Source organism: Bactrocera tryoni, unplaced genomic scaffold (assembly GCF_016617805.1).
Source record: "Bactrocera tryoni isolate S06 unplaced genomic scaffold, CSIRO_BtryS06_freeze2 scaffold_63, whole genome shotgun sequence".
Lineage (NCBI taxonomy): Eukaryota > Metazoa > Arthropoda > Insecta > Diptera > Tephritidae > Bactrocera > Bactrocera tryoni.
In genome coordinates this window covers 74,306-94,474 of record NW_024396300.1, presented here as the reverse complement: position 1 = coordinate 94,474, position 20,169 = coordinate 74,306, and the positions used below count along the sequence as shown (strand labels likewise).

Sequence of the window (20,169 nt, the reverse complement as noted above, 5' to 3'; positions counted from 1 at the left end):
ACAGTTTTTGGACGGAGGGGATGTTAGCCTTCACTCTAACGTGGACATCAATCAGCTGGGCAGTAATAACTTCCCAATTAAGGGATCGGACGTTCCAGGTGCATGTCCTTATATCGTTATCATTAATGCGTTTACCATGGTCTGCAGCTTCTCTTCCGAGGCTGTTGATAATTTTCCATTGGCGGCGTTTTTTAAGTCGCGGATCCCAAACCCACCGCACAATCCTGTGAAGAGGATGTTTCGCCTTCTCACCTTAGCTCGCATTCAAACGGATGCCCTTTGACTACCCGGAGGATACTTAGTCTAGGACCGGAAGTCATGAGCTGCTTAAGCCATATGTAAAAGAATCGTTTGTGACCACTCCCAAGTGATTGGCAATCAGAGAACTTTGCTCAGTCGTGAAGTCGTGAACTTCTACACATGATTCATTCCATCCTGGTTCATTAACGTCTATATATGTATGGTAGGTATATAAAAGTACTTTTAAAAATATGCATTATATAACAACATACCCTAAATTTGCCCTCATTTCTTTTTGTTAGGGCATTTTGTTTGTTTATTCGTTTGCAAATATAGGTATGGTAAAACTTATTATTTGTTTATATGCAACCATTTTGTAATTGTGTAAACCCGTCAAATATAAGAAAATAATATTAAATAAATGTGTAAAAGCTATTTAGTGATGTAATATCGGATACACATTGATACAAAAAAGTATACGGAAATTGAAAATAAAACGCAAAATAATTAATTATTCCTCAATATTTATTCTGTCTTTGCCTTCAAAGTTCCCTCCAAATATAATACACTTATGCACACCATTTTTCTAGTTTTCGAAACACTTTTCGTAAGCACTTTTTGAATTGGCTTTCAGCTCTTTTAGATTCCATGGAGCGGCAATTTCAGTTTGAGGAACAAAAAAATCTCCCGAAGTCAAATGTGGTGAATACGGTTGTTATTCATTGCTTTATCGGCGCGAGTTGAACAAGAATGCGTTTCATACTCAAAATATCAACAAAAATAATTCGAACGGATTCGAGAGAGATGTCGATGCCATGTTTTCAACGAACTCTTGATAAAACTTAATCACACTTTTCCATCATTCGCAACGATTCTGCACACGAAATATAAAATTTGAGACAAATTCATTGTTCGATATTTTTATCCGTTGTAAAAATCGCAACACTAGTGTGTTGTAATTAACCTCCCTAGGAATAAACTCGGGCTACTGGTCGCATTTTACACCGACCACTGCAAGCTGAATAGGCATTTATATAACATAGGCCTATCCGCTTGCGCTAACTGCCGGTTCTGCGACAGGGAGCCTGAAACACCGGAACACCTGCTAATTGACTGCACAGCAGTCTGTAAACGCAGGTCCATGTTTCCGGATAGGGATCGCATTACCTCATTAGCACTCAGCAGAATATTGGACTTTATCAATATGCTGGGGCTAAGTGAGTCCTTGTGATTTAGGAGAGGGCACAATAGACCTAAGGTCGCGGTGCATTCCTCATTTATCAATCTAATCTAATCTAGTCAGTACACCTCGACTTAAGCAGCTGCAGTAAACAAACTGGTTGACATATCGCTCTCATATTTGGTACGGTAATTAAGGACAGTCCTACCTACTTCGAAAATACATGTTTTGGAATATCATTTAGCTGAGGAATTTAATTACAATTTCCGGATGTTTTCTGTTCTAATGTACATAATATTAAATAACGTAAGTTTAAAATTCATATTACATAAAAAAATTGCATTTGCTATAGTAAAGTTCAGTCGATAGATTTTGAAATATAGTTTGTTTGCTGGCGCTGATGCATAGTTTTTAGATAATAAAATTTAATTCATAAAGAATCAATGACGTCGGCCATATATTGGCACGTCACATGAGATTTTTCACTAAATACCTTTGAAATATGATCAGAAGTGCTGTGAATTATAAGAAACTATTGAATAAACTTGATAGTGACAGTGTACAATTGAATAGAAGTGAAAATATGCTATAGTTTTCACGTAAACTCAATAAAAAGCATTATGCTAACACGCATAACGAAAACATTTTTTGTCTCTTTAACATAATTATTTTTCGTAGTCGATTTGTCAAATTGGCTCTTTATACGAGGAATGCATGTTTCTTGAACTGCATACACTTCTACGTAATATTTTAAATTAACAATTAGAGCAATTTAATTTAAAATGCGTCACTTTTCTTAATAATTAAATTTTTTTAGCTTTTCGCAATTTTAAAGGAACACACAGCCGTAGTGTACATGTTGCGTTTGTAACAAAGCAATGTTCTATGGACTATGGCATGGACTCACTCCAAAAGTACAAGACGTAGCAGAACTTAATTCACTGATCTAGCAAATAAAATCAAACCACAAGGGTTTCTTTGTCAATGTGATTCCTGCTATTTGGAAGAAAAAATTCCTGAAGTAATTTCGAGGAAAAGTGCCATATGACAGTCCTTGGCTGGATAAAAATTCGGGTCCGTTCTGGTTACTTAGAGCTGTCACAACTTAGGATGATCTGGATCCTAATAATGACGATGACAACATACTACAACCTTTTAGAATAAATTCAACAGTTTTAAGTGTGCTATAAAAAGAACATAATCGACATCAGAAAGGATGTCACAAACGTAAGTAACCAGAACAAACGCATGGGTGATAAACGTACCGGATTTAAAATCAGACTAACGTCAGTTGAAAAAAATGTCAAGACATTCACGTTCTCAGAACGTAGAAGACGTGAGTGTAATCTTGTTATACTGAATGTTAAAAAATTTTAGAAAGCAGAAGACCATCGTTTAGGACACAACCGTTGTTGTTGTTGTAACGGTTAGTCCCCGTTTGGGTGGCAATGTTCAGATAAGTTGTAAGATCATCCAACGGTAGACCCAGGAAACGTGCTGTTTCGACGGGGTCGGATCATAGGGAGAGGGGTGTCAGATGCATAGGCCTAGCTGGACATGCAAAGAGGTGGCTAGAGTCATGCGCGTACTTGTTGGATGCTGGACATATATTTGGTATGTCGGGCTCTATTCTGGATAACTAGGAGTTTGAACTACTAAAAAATCCAAAACGTAGCTGCAACTCGAGTTCGACGTCTGCAGTGGGTGGTGGTTTGACTCCTCTTGATGTTCCCAAGAGCCGAAGTAAATGTCGGGAGTAGCAATCCCTCAAATGTCTTCACTACTGAGAAAAGGAGAGTTATCGCGCGATAAGACTCACCTTTGTTGGCGGGTGTTCCAGGTTCCAGGAGTGGGACCACTCTTCCGATTTTCCACGCATCGGGTGTATGAAGAGTGGTCCGCGATAAGTCAAGGACCTTGGCTAGGTAGCGTAATCCCGTCAGGCCTATGTGCTTTAGCATCAGCATGTTAAATCCATCTGGGTCATTGAATTTTGCTTTGTGGATGACATGGCGAACTTCCTCATCAGCGAAAATAAGTCGGGCGCTTTAGGCATTTTGCGTGGGATATGGGGTAACACTTCATTTGGCTGCCGAAGAGTGCAATGCATTTCGCTTCGGGTTAGATAAAGCAGTGACAGTAGTTCAAAGCTTACTCACGTCGGTAGAGAGGTTGCAAGACTTCAGGTACTCTATCCATTTTGCTCGCTTATGTTGATATACCATTTGCCCTATCTCTCAATTCGAAGATCACTGGGATCGGCTTAACGTAAGGGGGCGCGCTCATTAGTTAGCCGTAAGAACATGTAGTGCGATGAAGGTATGGTTGTTCATAGAAATAAAGTTGGGATGATTCCTGATGGAAATGATTAAGGGCAGATGATCTGATGCGAGAGTTAGTATACGTAGCCAGGTTATGCTATTAATCAGACGACCACTAGTACATCATGTATTGTGCAGAATGTCGAATCGTCTACATTTTTCCCCTTTGATCATTTGACAGACATTAATGCCAAAGATTGTGATGCGCGTTAAAGTCGCCTGGTAACAAACAGTTTTCTGTACGAAGTAGCGCACTTATGTTCGTGTGATATCATGTTGAGTAAACATGTAACTAAGGTGAATGTCGATATTAAATATTTCGAGCTCGGCATCGCCTGACCGGACGGCTATACCCTGAGATTCAATGGTGGTATCCCTGCGGCCGATGTCGCCAACGATGAGACGATATTGCTTAGTGTTGTGCAGTGTGAAGAGTAGGCCTCATCCTGCACAACCGGAAGATTTGAGAGGGTGTTTAACTTAGTTTCTTGAACCAGAGATATTGATACTCCTTCCAGGCACATTAATGCAACGATCTCCTCGATCTTACTGTGGAGTCCGTGGGTGATTCTGGGATTGGGAGAGTGGCGTGTAAATAGTGGTTGTTGCAGCTGTAGAACTCGTGTGTAGAAGCGGTTGTCGCTCTGTGGTGTTGGTGGGTGACGCTACTGTAGGGTGTTGCGGGGGCAGACTCCTGCAGCAAGCAACTTACGACAAACTCTACTTACGTTTGGTGCGCAGGCCGCAACACGTAGGAAATAGCTGAAAACGCTGATCCATTGTACTACATAAATACTCCTAAGTATTGGTCGTAAAGACCCTAATAAATCGGCATAGCGCCTTGAACCTATTACAAAATTTGTTGACGCGACTCATCAATTTCGCCTATGTAACAGCTTCAGTGCAGGTATATATGCCGAGAACTCCAACCTCTTCTTAGTTCATTCAGTTTTTTGCATTCGATAAGACCTTTAGCCTTGCCGCATGTACACCTATTGGAAATTGTAGCCTTACAATGAGGTGGCTTGATGCTATCGATAGTCAGAACTTTATTAACTTTAAGGGGAGCCTAAAGCTATGCTTATTACAAAACCACTTGCAACCTTCCTTTTAAGCTTCGACCCTTCCTTCTTCGACTCAGAGATCAACAACTTTGTAGAGCATTCAAAGAAGGAGCGAATTACAGAACGCTCCTGATAGGACTCTCTCATGTACCCTGTGTGTTGATGTGACCATTCCAGCTATACAACAACCGCGTTGTATTTCACATTTGTAAATGTAATGTACACATATATTTAACACACTTCGCACACAGTTTTCAATTAATAAAAGGAGTTCGACGTAGCACCACGATGTGGGACCGACCAGGGTTTTTTGTTTTGAATTGCGGTCGAAGGCCGTCAGTGACGCAAGTAGAACATATGCTAAATGTGTTAAACGTAGTGAAATAGCGTGCATTACATTTTTGAACTTCAGAACGGGTATATGTGTATAAATTTTCTAATCCTGACGACCTCCTCTATCTGTCCATACAATCAGATTGCGACGCCAAAAAAATCGTAATAGTGTACGTACCGATTATATCCACTGATGCTATGTGTAGAATGACATTGAGTGTCATTGTTGGTCTTTGAGCATTTCAAAGTTTGATTGCGACCTTGGCGATCACGTAGTCCTTGACTGGTTAAAAATTTGGTATCTGGGTATGTATACCGGACTGTCGTTGGGCCCTCAGAAGGCTCCCCACGAAGCTCTTTTCGCTTTCGTTAACTCGAGACTTGTATACAGTCAATCAGACTGCCAATCTCTTTGCTTTGTTGAAAACTTTTCTAATCGAGGATAAGGCGATAAGGCCGGTGAAATATTCGATATCCACGAAAGGACTCCCTAAGTTTTAAGTTAAATGGAAGCCACCTAAATTAACAGATAAATACCATTAATCAAGGAAGGAATGATTGTCCAGAACTTCACATTCCGACACCAAACGTTTTCCTTAAGATGGGTGACTTTCTAGTCTTGTTATTGTAGCGAACTAATTTTGAGAAATACTGCCGATTTGACGGTCATTGTTCAGTTAAAAATCCGTATTTGGCTTGGTTATGTAGTCCCGAATATCGTGGGAATGGTCAAGTACTTCCTATCTGTCAACAGTAACAAAAGTATGCAGTACTCTACATTTAAAATCCAAATTTACTCCCTTCTACCATCCATGCTCTATCTTCCCCAGACAGTGTGCCTCGGGAAAAGGACACCAACCCCCCTTATGTTCAGAGTTTTGACCTCGTAACAGTGATTGTCGATCGCTCAGATAGTTCATAGTCCACTTCTTCAGTCCTGGAGGGAGTGCTGGGGTATTGCGCACTTTACGGAAGCCGTGTTTGAGTGGCTCAGCTGGAGTGTGAATGTCGGAAGTAGCAAGGCACTAAAAGTCTTCACTGCTGGGGTAAGGAGAGTTATCGGGCGATGATACTCCCTTTGGTTGGCGGGTTTCACAGGTTTTAGTACTGGGACTACTCTTCCGACTTTTCACACAACGGGAAATTGAAGAGTGCTCAGCGACAGGTTGAAGACATTGGTTAGGTAACTTACTCCTGTCGAGCCTGCATGTTTCAGCACCATTGTGTTAATTCCGACATGGCGTAAGGTGTCGCGATCGTTTGCTAGAATAGCTGCTTCAGCTGGGAACTTGGAACGGGAGTTCGCGATTCTTCCAGCCGGGATGAGGAAAGCGGTAGCAGCTGCACTCACCTTGCGGGTAGTGCAGTGAAGGTACTATCAGCGAATTCTGTGAAGCTGACCCAGTTAGCTTTATGAAAGTTACTGGAGGAGCGGTTGTCCAAAGCAATAGAGTCGGGGGCTTTTCGATCGTGATTATTATGAGCAGTTGATCTGATGCGAGTGTTAGCATAGGTCGCCGGGTTGTAGCAGGGAAGCTCCTAAAGGTGCCCATAATTCAGGTAGGGGCTTCGTCGTTCATTGTGTTGAAGGTTTGTTTGTTCCGTCAGTTTCACCTCTATAAGATCGTTTGACTGGCAAGAGTGTCAAAGATCATGGTGCGCGTTAAAGTCGCCAAGTACTAAGCGGTTCTCACCACGAATAACTCACCCATGTTCGGGGGGATGTAATATATATTAAAAGTTTCGAGCTCGACATCGCATGACGAAATACATAGATAAGAGTCAGGTTTGTCTCGGTAAAATTGTTGGTGATTGTTGCAGCTGTAGTGCACGCTGAGGCGGTTGACGCACTTCACTTGGATGTGGAGGTAGGTTGAACCGTTATCCCAAGGTTACCTTAGTAGTCTTCGTTAGAATGTTATGGTTGGATATCATCCAATGGCTCCGGAAGTAACATAATACCTGCATTGGGATGTGGCAGCTGTTGGTAATAGTCTACAAGCAGCTTTGCCAATCAGCTAAAGAGATCTATGTGGAACATGCACCCTGATTGGAAAAAGCCAACTTGCGTTACAAGGGTTAGTGAGTTTCTGAAATTCCAAAAAATAATATTTTTTCTATTTTTCAATATATCTATATATATTAAAGCACTATTATCTAGTTACACTATTTATAACTTAACGGCTGAACCGATTTGGCTGAAAATTTACGTGGGGTTAGCTTAGAACCAGAGACGGACATAAATACTTTTTATCTTTTAATGTTAAAAGTCAATACAATTCATAAATACAAAAATTATATATCAAATCAGAAGCATGTGTTCAGAATTCATGTAAGAATTATATTAATATTTTATTACTTCAAAAACAAAATAATAATAACACATAGCTACTGCTAGAGTACAGTGTTATTCGTACACATACCGTTTTCAATCCACTCAAATACAAAAAGTTCTTCCATAAATAAATAAAAGCTTGTAGGTAATATAATTCATATCAAAATGGAAATGGTAATTAAAAAAAAAAATAACAAAACGGAACAAAATTTTTCCTTCATATTTCATCGTACGCTACATATTTAAGTAATCAATATCTATTCGACGAGTTGAGTTTAGCTGTAAATGCAGTCGGTATTTTATTTCACTATTCTATTAAGACCCTTTTTAGGGTGGTCATTGATGAAATTGTATGATTTTGAAGTTTCTTTTTCAAATAATCCCATACATGTTATGTCTCAAGTCCGGACTTTGCAGAGGAGCGTGGAACCAAATATGCAGTATGTTTTGGGTCGTTGTCTTGTTGGAAAACATAATCATCAGGTAAACTCAAGTTTGTCGTTTTTGTCTATTTGTTTCACATATGTATAAGCGGTTTTTGACGCGCTGTTCGTGAAGAATATCCGTCGTATTGTTGTCTGAATTGTAGGCTTTCTCACACACTTTGCCGAAGCTATTTCTATTTCGCTGCATATTTCTAAACTACTTACACTTGCATATTTTCGTACCATATATCCATGACAGCCCGTTCATCTATATTATAAAGTTTTCCTCGCCGTCCCGATCTTTTTTTGTATTCGCACAAGTGTTATTTTTTTTAACGAATTAACAATATGTAGTAGACCTAGATTTAGATGTAGTTTTAGCATTTCGCTCAATGATTTTCCTAATTCGTAATTTTATTACTATTTTTCGAAAATTTAAGGAAGTTTCTTTTCTTTTATCCATTATTGGAAAAATTAGGAAATCTACACTTTTCCACTTCACTGTCCTGATAAACTGATTCCACTTCTATGTTGAAGTTATTTTGTTTTACAATGTAATACTTAAAAATAACGGTAAAAATGAGGTACGACGCAGCAATTTTGAACATTTAGTATATTTTTAAGGTTTTACATTTATTTTGAAAATAATTTGCGCAATTGAATTATAAAATATATTTTGTGCCTCGTGATTGCCAATAGCCAGATCATCCTTCACTTTTTTCAAGCCAATGAGATTAACGGAGAGCTTTAACCATCGTTCTTATGGTGAAGTCTTAAAACACTTAAATTGACTATAAATAATCCACCCTCAGAAATAATACAATTGGTAGATATTTGGACTGGTAGAATAGAACAGTAACCATTGCATTATACTCTCAGACAAATTCTGCAATCCTGCTAATGAAAGAAAGGGATTAAGTAGAATAGTAGACTATATTCCTGATTTGACCTTATCGGTCAAAAATTTGGATCTTGACGAAATTAATTCCAAATACAAAAGTAGTTGCCTCGCTATCAGATGTATTTTATATCTACTGTTGTTGACGAAAATGGAAACTAAAAATATCTAGATATGGTTAAAAATTGGTTCATCTATTATTCTTCTTCTTCTTTATTGCCGTAGGCAACGCTTACGCGGTTATAGCCGAGTTTACAACAGCGCACCCGTCGTTTTTTTTCGCTGCTTGGCGCTAATTAGAGAATTCAAGCGAAGCCAAGCCCTTATCCACGTGGTCTTTCCAACGGAGTGGAGGTCTTCCTCCGTTTCCCCCGAGGGTAATGCGTCGAATACTTTCAGAGCTGAAGCTCGGAAGACATGGCCTAGCCAGAGTCCTTTAATTCTCTGAACTATGTCAATGTCGTCGTATATCTCATATAGCTCATCGTTGCATCGAATGCGATATTTGCCGTGGCCAACGCGCAAAGGACCATAAATCTTTCGCAGAACCTTTTTCTCGAAAACTCGCAAACGTCGACTCATCAGTTGTTGTCTACGTCCAAGCCTCTGTACTATATAGCAGGGCGGAAATAATGAGTGACATATAGAGTTTGGATTTTGTTCGTCGAGAGAGGACTTTACTTCTCAATTGCCTACTCAGTCCGAATTAGCACCTGTTGGCAAGAGTTATCCTGCGTTGGATTTCCAGGCTGACATTGTTGGTGGTGTTTATACTGGTTCCTAAATAGACGAAATTATCTACAACTTCAAATCTATGACTGTCAACAGTGATGTGAGAGCCAAGACGCGAGTGCGACGACTGTTTGTTTGATGACAGGAGATATTTCGTCTTGCCGTCGTTCACTACCCATACGTTTTGCTAACTTATCCAGTCTGGAGAAATCAGAATTAACGGCGCGGGTGTTGAGGCGAATCATATTAATATTATCTGCGTACGCCAGCAGCTCTTATAGAAAATTAAGGCTGCTCCAGTTCGTGATGTCAGATGTAGCTTTAAAATCGACGAAGAGGTGGTGTGTGTCGATTCTCCTTTCACGGGTCTTTTCGAAGATTTGGCGCATGGTGAATATCTGGTCGGTTGTTGATTTGCCAGGTCTAAAGCCACACTGATAAGGTCCAATCAGTTTGTTGACGGTGGGCTTTAATCTTCTTATACGCTATGTTGATGCTTATCCCACGGTAGTTGGCGCAGATTGTGGGATAACTCTTTTTGTGGATTGGGCAGAGCACACTTAAATTCCAATCGTTGGGCATGCTTTCGTCCGACCATATTTTACAAAGAAGCTGATGCATGCTCCTTATCAGTTCTTCGCCGCCGTGTTTGAATAGCTCCGCCGGTAATCCATCGGCCCTCGCCGCTTTGTTGTTCATCAGGCGGGTAATTGCTATTTGAACTTCTTCATGGTCGGGCAATAGAACGTCTGCTCTAGCGTCATCGAGTGGGGAATCGGGTTCGCCTTCTCCTGGCGTTGTACTTTCACTGCCATTCAACAGGCTGGAGAAGTGTTCCCTCCATAATTTTAGTATGCTTTGGGCATCGATCACTAGATCACCTTTGGGGGTTCTACAAGAGTATGCTCCGGTCTTGAAATCTTCTGTTAGCCGCCGAATCTTTTCGTAGAATTTTCGAGCGTTAACCCTGTCGGCCAGTTTGTCAAGCTCTTCATACTCACGCATTTCAGCCTTTTTTTTTCTGTCTGCAAATGCATCTCGCTTCCCTCTTCAAATCTTGATATCTATCCCATCCCGCACGTGTTGTGGTCGATCGTAACGTTGCGAGATAGGCAGTCTGTTTTCTCTCCGCTGCGACACGGCACTCCTCATCGTACCAGCTGTTCTTCTGCATTTTCCGAAAACCAATGGTTTCGGTTGCAGGTGTACATTAGAAGTTTGAAATGCCGTCCCACAGTTCCCTTATACCGAGTTGCTGATGAGTGCTCTCAGAGAGCATAAGTGCAAGCCAAATAGAATATCGTTCGGCTGTCAGTTGTGATTGCAGCTTTTCGACGTCGAACCGTCCTTGTGTTTGCTGGAACAAGATAGTCATCCGAGTCAATGTTAGGACCCCGGAGCGTACGCACGTCTAAAACGCTGGAGAGGTGTCATCCGTTTATCACAGCATGATAGATCTGGTTGGTGGCTTTTCGATCCGGAAATAGCCAGGTAGCTTAGTGAATTTTTCTTTGCTGGAATCTACTATTACCGGTAACCATATTTCGGGCCCCGGCGAAGTCGATCAACCTCACTGTTATGCCAAAGATACATTCTTTGATGCAGATTGTGGCTAGACATTATGCATATAGCAAATATAATCGATTTCAATTAGAATAGTACAAAAAGAAATTTTTTAATTGCGAATAACTTTAAGGTTAAACAGATTGATCCAAAATTTGTCGCAATCCCTTTCAACTACAATATCCTATAAAATTAAATATAAATCCACGAATATAATGAAACAATAATACTAAAATTATATGTAACCTCTGGTGCAACTACTTTTTCAAATGTTGCTAACGTTATCGTTTTTATTCATAAATACATTTTTACTGTAGTGAGTTGTTTATAATTAATGTACATCTTAGCCACAGCAACATGTGGACGTGGTCAGAATATCAAAGATCCATATTTAAACCGTATTTTGTGAAATTTTTATTTACATATTCCGAAAATTCAGCCGTTGATACCTAATCTCCCTTGACGGCTCATTGGTTATTGGTTTATCTAAAATCAAAAAACCAAAAATACTTCCTCAGTACATGTATAAATCCCTTTAGTGGACTAAGGAAAGGTACTAATTAAAATTTTAATGTTTGACTAGCTTTTTTGGCAAAATTTAATTTAATTTAATTGAAAGGTGAATTTTAAATTTACACTTCGCGTGTTTTTCTTTTACTGTAAGTTGGTAAGCAGTACTACTTGATGTCACTATCTATGTTGAATTTCACGTCAAAATATTCATTTGAATATGAGATACGCGTCGTTTTGTGAGGCTCTAAAATTTAATTCTTTAATTTTTCTATGTCCGAATTTATTGAACAAAGAACTGCAATAATGCATCATCTCATAATACATTGACTATTCGTGACCATTTCGTCACATTTTCAACTAATATCGTGCCGCAACCACCGCATTCGTCTGATTTACCTTCGTCTAACTTCTGGCAATTCAGCAAATTCACATGATCATTCCGAGGACACCGTTTTGAGGATATAAAAGCTGAATCGAAGAAGGCCAATTGCTATGATGACTGGAAAATTCGTTCGCATAAGTGTATTGAAGCGGGAGGGGATTACTTTGAAAGAGATAAAATGGACAAAATTTACCTTTCAATTTGATCACAGATAAGGTTATTTCAAACATGCGTGCACAGTTAAACAAAATCGCTTCATAACTTTTGAATAAATCGTTTCTACCGTAAATTGAATTTTGAGATAGTGTTTAAGTGCGAAGCGTTGAACTGACGTGTGGGCGGAACTTTCGAAGGGACAAAGAAGTATAACAGCTGATAGTTAATGGAGCCTTTCGTTAATCGAGAAGCCAGCTGTACTGGTTTTCCAATTATTATCTTAATGTACTAAATTAATTAGGCTATGCGAAAAGGCTATAAGTTAGTGAATTTGTCAATTCAGTATGAAGGTAAATCCCATAAACTGGCCGTAAGGTATCTAAATACATATTATTAAGTTAGTTAAATTAGTTTTGATTTCACGACTCCCTAAGTGGTAAGTGAAAACGTATTAATCTATTCTCTTACGCCTTGTTGCCATAGGTATTTTAGTGTTAGTAACAATTTGCTTGTTATCCTTATTTTTTACTGTTTAATACTCCTTATTTTATGTTAAAATACAATCGATTAAAATTACAAAGCAATTTTGAGACTCGTGTAGTCAAGCTGCATTACACCACACATTCCCATCAACAATAAATATATACTGCCATATCACATTTGTTATCGAATTGTGATTTATGGTTGATATATCAATAGTTTTTATACTATTCATATTATCATCTTTTCAATCATCAGGTAAAGTTCGTACGAAAATTTACACAGGCACATAAATCGCAGATATGGCAGCAACACAGGCAAATCCTAAACTGCTTTCGCCAACTGCAAATGTTTGCTCCTCAAACCTGTTGTCCATAAAAGCCACATCTATATCTTCAACAACAACTATGATGCCCGCGCCCGTACCTACAAATATTAATATACTATCTGCGCCATCTAGAGCATCTTCTCAGCTAGCCTTCAATAGCCTAGTTTCAGTAGAGCAGTTACAACAACATGATGCAGATGGAGATCAGCGAACATTACAACTAGCTTGGGAATTATCAGTCGGTAGTGTAAATGAATCGGCCACGGAACGACCATTGTTAAGTTCTTTTAATAACCGTAAAAAATCCAATAATGCAATTAATCAATACGAACTAGCACACCAACAAATAATTGCAAACTCACAACATGAACAGCTGAATCGAAAAGTTGATATTGATACAAATAAAAGTATTCAGCCTACTGTTTCTGCAGTTGCCGCCAAAGGTTTTAGTCAAATTAATATAAATGGTTTAACAAGTAGAAATAGTAGTACATCATTTAATAATATTTCGATGCCAACACTACTATTACCACCTACAATAGAAGATCGTTCTAAGAGATCCCAAAATATGACCGAATGTGTGCCAGTGCCCAGCTCCGAACACGTTGCCGAAATAGTAGGACGTCAAGGTATGTCAATTTAATGGGATGCATGCAAATATTTTTAGAGAAGTAATCATATATATTGTAAGTTATCGGATGTGTTCTAAATACGGTTATTTTTAATAAGCAATGTTTTCGATCCAACTTTAATTGATATCATCGTTTAATTTCTTCGACCATATTTTTTTCCACTGTTTCACTAATATTAAACAATTCAACTAACATAGTATTTTTTCTTAGAGCAACACGCGAAAACTTCATGTAAGCGCTGAACAAAATTATATTTTATTACCCAATTATAACCTGATACTCGTATTAAGTTTGCCACGATGTTTGTGACACCCAGAACGAAGCGTCAGAGACCCTTTAAAATAAATACATATACATGATTAGCGTGACGATCGGTTTAGTCATGTCTGTCTGTATATACCTGAACTAGTCCCACAGGTTTTGAGATATCGATCGGAAATTTCAACACGTCCTCCCCAAAAAGTCTCGGGTCCGCTGATATCGGACCACTATGGCATACAACTGCCAATTAAACTAAACAATCAAAAACAAGTTCTAGTATGTAAATTTTTTTTTATTTGTGAAGTCTTATAGCTTCGGTATAACCGAAGTTAATGTTTTGCTAATTTTTACACCTGTTTACTCTTCGAAATATTTCTATTATATTAGGTACTAGTTGTTGTTGTTCTAATGGTTATCAGTCCCTGTTAGGATAGGTTGTCGTCGACGTCATTTAGTGGGAGGTCCAAAAAACGTGCTGTTTCGACGGGGTCGGACCAAAGGGAAAGGGGTGTTAAATGAGTTGGGTTGACGGGGCATGCAAAGAGGTGGCCAGCGTTATGCGGAGACTCATTGCATGCAGGACATATGTTAGATATGTCGGGATCTATTCTGAACAAGTAGGAGTTTAACCTGCTACAGTATCCAGAACGAAGCTGCGCAAGGTCAACTCGAACTCTTCGTCTGCAATGGGTGGCGGCTTGACTCCAAGAACGCCATTCACTGGCAGGAAGTCGGTGAAGGTGTTGATAGCTCCTGTGAATGGCGGTCAGTACCTGTCGGAAGTGAGTTGCGTCCGAAGTCCGGTCGGCGTACTGTCCAATGTCGTCGACGTAATTGAGGAAAAACCTCTTGATGTTCCTAGGAGGCGGTTCCGCTCCAAGCAGGTGGCTGCAGGGGTGATTTCTGCGAAAACATCCTAGCAGGAACAGATTGGAGAGGAGTTCATTATGCTCCTTAACTGGGAGCATAAGCTTCTCACTATGTAGATGTTCGATGGGACACATGAAGAGGCATCCTGTCGTGGTCCGGAGTGCAGTGTTCTGGCAGGTCTGAAGTTTCCTACATACCACTGCATCCAGGCGATCATATAGGTGCGGCGTAATTGAGGACCGGCCGGCCGATTGCTTTGTAAGTTGCCAACGTTTTTTTTTGTCTTTTTCGCATGTGCTGCCGGCTAGCGACTTGAGGATAATCGCGGTCGTATGAGGAGTGAAGGAGCATAGACTATCAAATGTTACACCTAAAATCTTAGAATTATTGACAGTCGGAATCTTGACGCCATTGACTGCGATATTAACCTCAAGTCAATACTCCTTCGTCCAATTCGTAATGGTCGCTCTGGATTTGGTGGGGGAAAGTATTAGGTTCCGTGCAGAGAAGAAACGAGAAAGGTCTGAGAGATAGCTGTTTACTTTTGAACACATGCCATCGATTTCATTGCCCTACGTCAATATCGTGCAATCGTCAGCGTACCAGGTTATGGAAACTCCCTCTGGTGGCTGTGGGAGTTTCGAGATGTAGAAGTTAAACAGTAGCGGGGAGAGGGCACCACCCTGCGGAACTCCCAGTTTAACTCCTCTCAGTTAAGACGTTTCTCCTCGAAATAGTACGGACGATGGTCGACGGTTCAGGTAGTTCATGGTCCACCTCTTCAGTCCTGGAGGGGGCGTAGTTTTTTCGATATCCTGCAGCAGCGTTGTGTGACTGACAGTGTCAAAAGCTTTTGACAAGTGCAACGCCATGAGGATCTTTCTCGTAAATGCTGAAGTGGTGCTGTGCACTTTTCAGAATACATGCTGGTGGTTGACTAGGCTCAGGAGGTGAGTGAAGGTCGGGAGTAGCAAAACCTCAAGTGTCAATTGTGAATTGCCGGCTAAAATAGCTCGCGCACTTCTTCGGGTCCGAAGAGGCATGCCCATTGAATTGAACTTCAATTCGGTCATCATGTTTCTTCGGGCTAGACAAAGCCTTGACAGTAGCCCAAAGCTTACTCACACCGGTGGAGAAGTTGCAGGTCTTCAGGTGCTCTATCCATTTCGTCCGCTTATGCTGGTTTTCCAATCGCTCAATCTCCAAATTGAGATTCGTTATTCGGGGATCCCCGGGATCGGCATGGCGTAAGGTGTTGCGCTCATTAGCTAAAAAGGCTGCTTCGGCTGGGAAATTGGGGCGGATTTCCGCTATTCTTCCAGCCGGGATGAAGCAGGCTGACATTGTTGGTGGTGTTTATTCTGGTTCCTAAATAGACGAAATTATCTACAACTTCAAAGTTATGACTGTCAACAGTGACGTGAGAGCTAAGTCGCGAGTGTGACGACTGTTTTTTTGATGACAGGAGATATTTCGAACGGTCGGAGAGGTCCTTCCCGATCCTGACAGAGCTTTTCCTGTTGCTCAACGTCAGTTTACACAGCCGTATTATTTTTGCGGGGATACCTTTTCGTGATGTCGAAAGCAGCTTTGAAATCGACGGAAAGGTGGAGTGTGTCGATTATCCTTGAATCTAGCCTGAATCTAGTACTACCGATAACCATATTTCGGGCCCCGGCGTAGTCGATCAGCCTCGATCCATTTGGGGATGTTTCGTCGTGGAGGCTGAATTTACAGACTGTTGCGCCAAAGATACCTTCTTTGCCCACCCTGGCGTTAAATTCGCCAAGCACGATTTTGATGTCGTGGAGGGGGCAGCTCTCATAGATGCGCTCCAAGCGCTCATAGAAGGCATCTTTGGTCACATCGTCCTTCTCGTCCGTCGGGGCGTGGACGCAAATTAGTAAAATGTCGAAGAACTTCGCTTTGATGCGGATTGTGGCTAGACGTTCATCCACCAGGGTGAATGATAGTACTCGGCGACGAAGTCTCTTTCCCAACACGAATTCCACACATTTGCGCTCCTTTATATGACCACTCTAGTAAATGCTACAAGGACCTACTTGCCTCAGTCCTTGTCCTATTCACCGCATTTCTTGGATGACGGTGATGTCAGCCTTCCCTTTAACGACCAACTGAGTAGCGGCACCTTCCCAATTAAGGAACCGGACACTCCGGGTGCATGCCCTCAAATCGTAGTTCTTATTTCGTTTGCCATGGTCGTCATCAAAAGGGGGTCTCTCATCCGAGACTGTGGTTTAGTTTTCATTGTACTGTTTTTTACGTGGCACAACCAGCGCACAACCCTGTGGAGGTCTCACTTAGCTCGCCTTCAAACGGATGTTCTTAGGCTACCCAGAGGATACTTGGTCAAAGACCGGAAGTCGTGAGCTGCTTGAGCCATATGTAAAGAATCGTTTCTGGCCACTCGCAAGTGAATGGCGATCAGAAATCATTCCTCACTTGCGTAAATTTCTACACATGACTCTATCCTCAACATTTAATAGGATGTATAAATTTATCAATACATTTAGTTTTATTATTACTAAAATTTTCTTGATTATATTTTATTTTACACTTTGCAAAATTTATCATATGGCTAGTTTGTAATATAAAGTATCTTTCGTCACAATTGTGAATAATAATTTTGTGTATCCTTCATAACTAAAGTGTCTATATTATTTTCTAAGTATGTGTATATATTATTTTCTAAGGCAACAATGTAATCTCCGAAGAAATTGATCAGATCGGTTAACTATAGCATATAGCTGCGATACGAATTGAACGATCGGAATCAAGTTCTTGTATGGACAACTTTCGCATTTGACAAGATATATTCACGAAATTTGGTATATATTATTTTCTAGGGCAACAATGTAATCTCCGAAGAAATTGATCAGATCCGTTAACTATAGCATATATGTAGCTGCCATACAAACTGAACGATCGGAATCAAGTTCTTGTGTGGACCACTTTCACATTTGTAAAGATATATTCACGAAATTTGGTATATATTATTTTCTGGTGCAACAATGTAATCTCCGAAGAAATTGATCAGATCCGTTAACTATAGCATATAGCTGCCATACAAACTGAACGATCGGAATCAAGTTCTTGTATGGACAACTTTCACATTTGACAAGATATATTCACGAAATTTGGTATATACTATTTTCTAGGGCAACAATGTAATCTCCGAAGAAATTGATCACATCGGTTAACTATAGCATATAGCTTCCATACAAACTGAACACATAGTTACTAACAGAAATGCACCTGTGAAGGGTATTTAGCTTCGGTGCAACCGAAATTAACGTTTTTTCTTGTTTTAAGCATCAAATAGTCGGTTACCATGGCACGATAACGGTTACATTCTCACCGGCATAATTTTTAAAGAAATATGGACCGAAGGTTGGGAAGGTCCAGCGGCTTCAGTTGTTGCACAAGCTGTATTTTATGCGCTTTGAATTTAAGATCTCGACGGAAAATACTCCAAGTCATTCCATACGTTAGTGCGACTAACTGCGAACGGCGCCGCGTGTTCACTCTCAGATACGGATGCTGTATTTACTTCACTACTTGCTGGACGCGGTCTATTCGCTCGAATATTATCCAATAATGAACGATGCGCGAAACACATTTTTCACAGAATGTGAACTTTCCTAATAAAGTTGAACGATTTGTAAACGTTGTTCAGTCCTAAATCTTTCCACGATAAAATGGCAAACAATACTGAACAAAAATAACATAACAGCTTAACACAACTCACGCGACGTCTGTCAAAATCATTCAAATTGGATCACCCGTTATGTCCACTTTATTGTATTAATGATTGTTGCACACAAGAGTCAACTTCGAAAATTATTAAATGGCGTTAAAACGTATACGAATTTATAAAAATTAAATAATTTTTTTTAAAAAACAATAAAAAAAAATTTCTCTAAAGGAAATTCATTTCGTACCAAACCAACATATTTGTATAAGCACATACGATTTAAAAAAATTTATTGAACCAATCCTCTTTCTGCATCGATGCAGCACTGCCAGCATGATTTCCAAGCATTGAAGGCGTCACGAAAAGCATTCTCCGAAATCGAAATTGTGGGACCCAAAACTTGGCGTTGACAGTTTGTCCAGGAGAAACAAATTCATGATGGACGATGCCTTTGATGTCAAAAACGGCATCGTTTTCACTTTGGCGTCTTCACGCCCGCGTGTGCCACTCGGAAGATTGCCTCTTTGTCTCGGCACCGCAGTATTCTCGTTATCTTTACAAAGATATTTCAACAAATTTTGTCTTGCTTTTATTACTTATTTTTATATGACCGTAAGAGGTTTTAATAGTTATCCCACTCGTTTTCTTGGGATAGTACTTCTGCAATCTTTTTGTGATTTCTTATGCACGGCAGGCCAACATGGGGGCCTGATGCTTTTACGTGTTATTTGACAAGCCACTTCTAGTGCTTGTCGGAAAGAGTGAACTGTTTAACGAGGATGTCCAGATCCTCTTTGTTCTCTGGTTAGAATGACGGATTCATACATTATTTTCAGTTCTTGCATGTGTAACTGGCAGTTCGTTTTCCTATGAATTTGGAAATTTTTTAGTACTGTCTATATTTTTTTCAATTATGCATTCAATGTAGTGATGATCCAATGTCAAGTGGAATACTGCATTGGCATCCGACTTGTAGGTCATGAGCTTCACCTTTGTGATCCTATGGTTAATCTCTCCGCGACTTTTCGTCAGAGGTTTTATGGATTCTTGTGTCAACTACAGCAACTGTCTGCGCACAATAGACAAAAGGTCGCGGTGCATACCTCATATTAATCAATCAACTGTCTGCGTTGTAGCTCGTTTTGTCTCCTCACTAGATATCGTTGTGGGGTCTTTGAAGGCCATGACAAAGCTCTATCCACCAGTCGGTAGATTCGACTTCCAAGCTCAGATGAGCTGCATTATCTCATCTGGCTGAGGTGGTGTAGCCGGAATCCATATCCGACCCCTTAGTCCTTCTTATCTACCGCTACTAGCTCGGCTTAGGGAAAAATATCGCCAACTTTCAGAAGCTATCATCTTGAATTGACCTTGCTACCTCCCAGAATCTGTGTATGGCGGTGCCGGAACTAAATTGCTTAATAGCACCTCCAACACCACATTAATCAGCTCAGCTTGCTTTCCATGGGGCCTGGGGATTACTCTTTCGGTATCTTCCTCATCCATCATGCCAATCATAATGCAGTTTCGGGCCACATCAGCAAATGATTTGGCGGGCTTCACTTTCACACAGTCAATCTAGCATTGTAGCTCCTTCGTTAGCTTCTTCTTGGTTAGCGGTTGCATCTTCACATTTTTCAGCAGTTAGGCAGCACGTCGCTTCTCCGCATACCTAGCCTTCGCTGGGTTTTCGGTCTTAAAACTTGGACATTCTCCGGCAGACGCACTACTTGCAGAATCA

General features: G+C 40.3%; 1 protein-coding gene across 5 annotated transcripts in view; it reads left to right on the top strand.

Annotated features, from left to right (window-relative positions):
• LOC120781335 overlaps positions 1–20,169 on the top strand; it is an 87,054-nt gene that overhangs the window by 29,038 nt on the left and 37,847 nt on the right. For all 5 annotated transcript variants that reach the window (XR_005706050.1, XM_040113537.1, XM_040113534.1 and 2 more), the window contains exon 2: positions 12,881–13,579. Coding sequence is in view for 4 of the 5 variants with exons in the window: in XM_040113537.1 (XP_039969471.1) it covers positions 12,925–13,579 (655 nt within the window). In the remaining variant the exon portion in view is untranslated. The remainder of the gene's footprint in view (positions 1–12,880; positions 13,580–20,169) is intronic.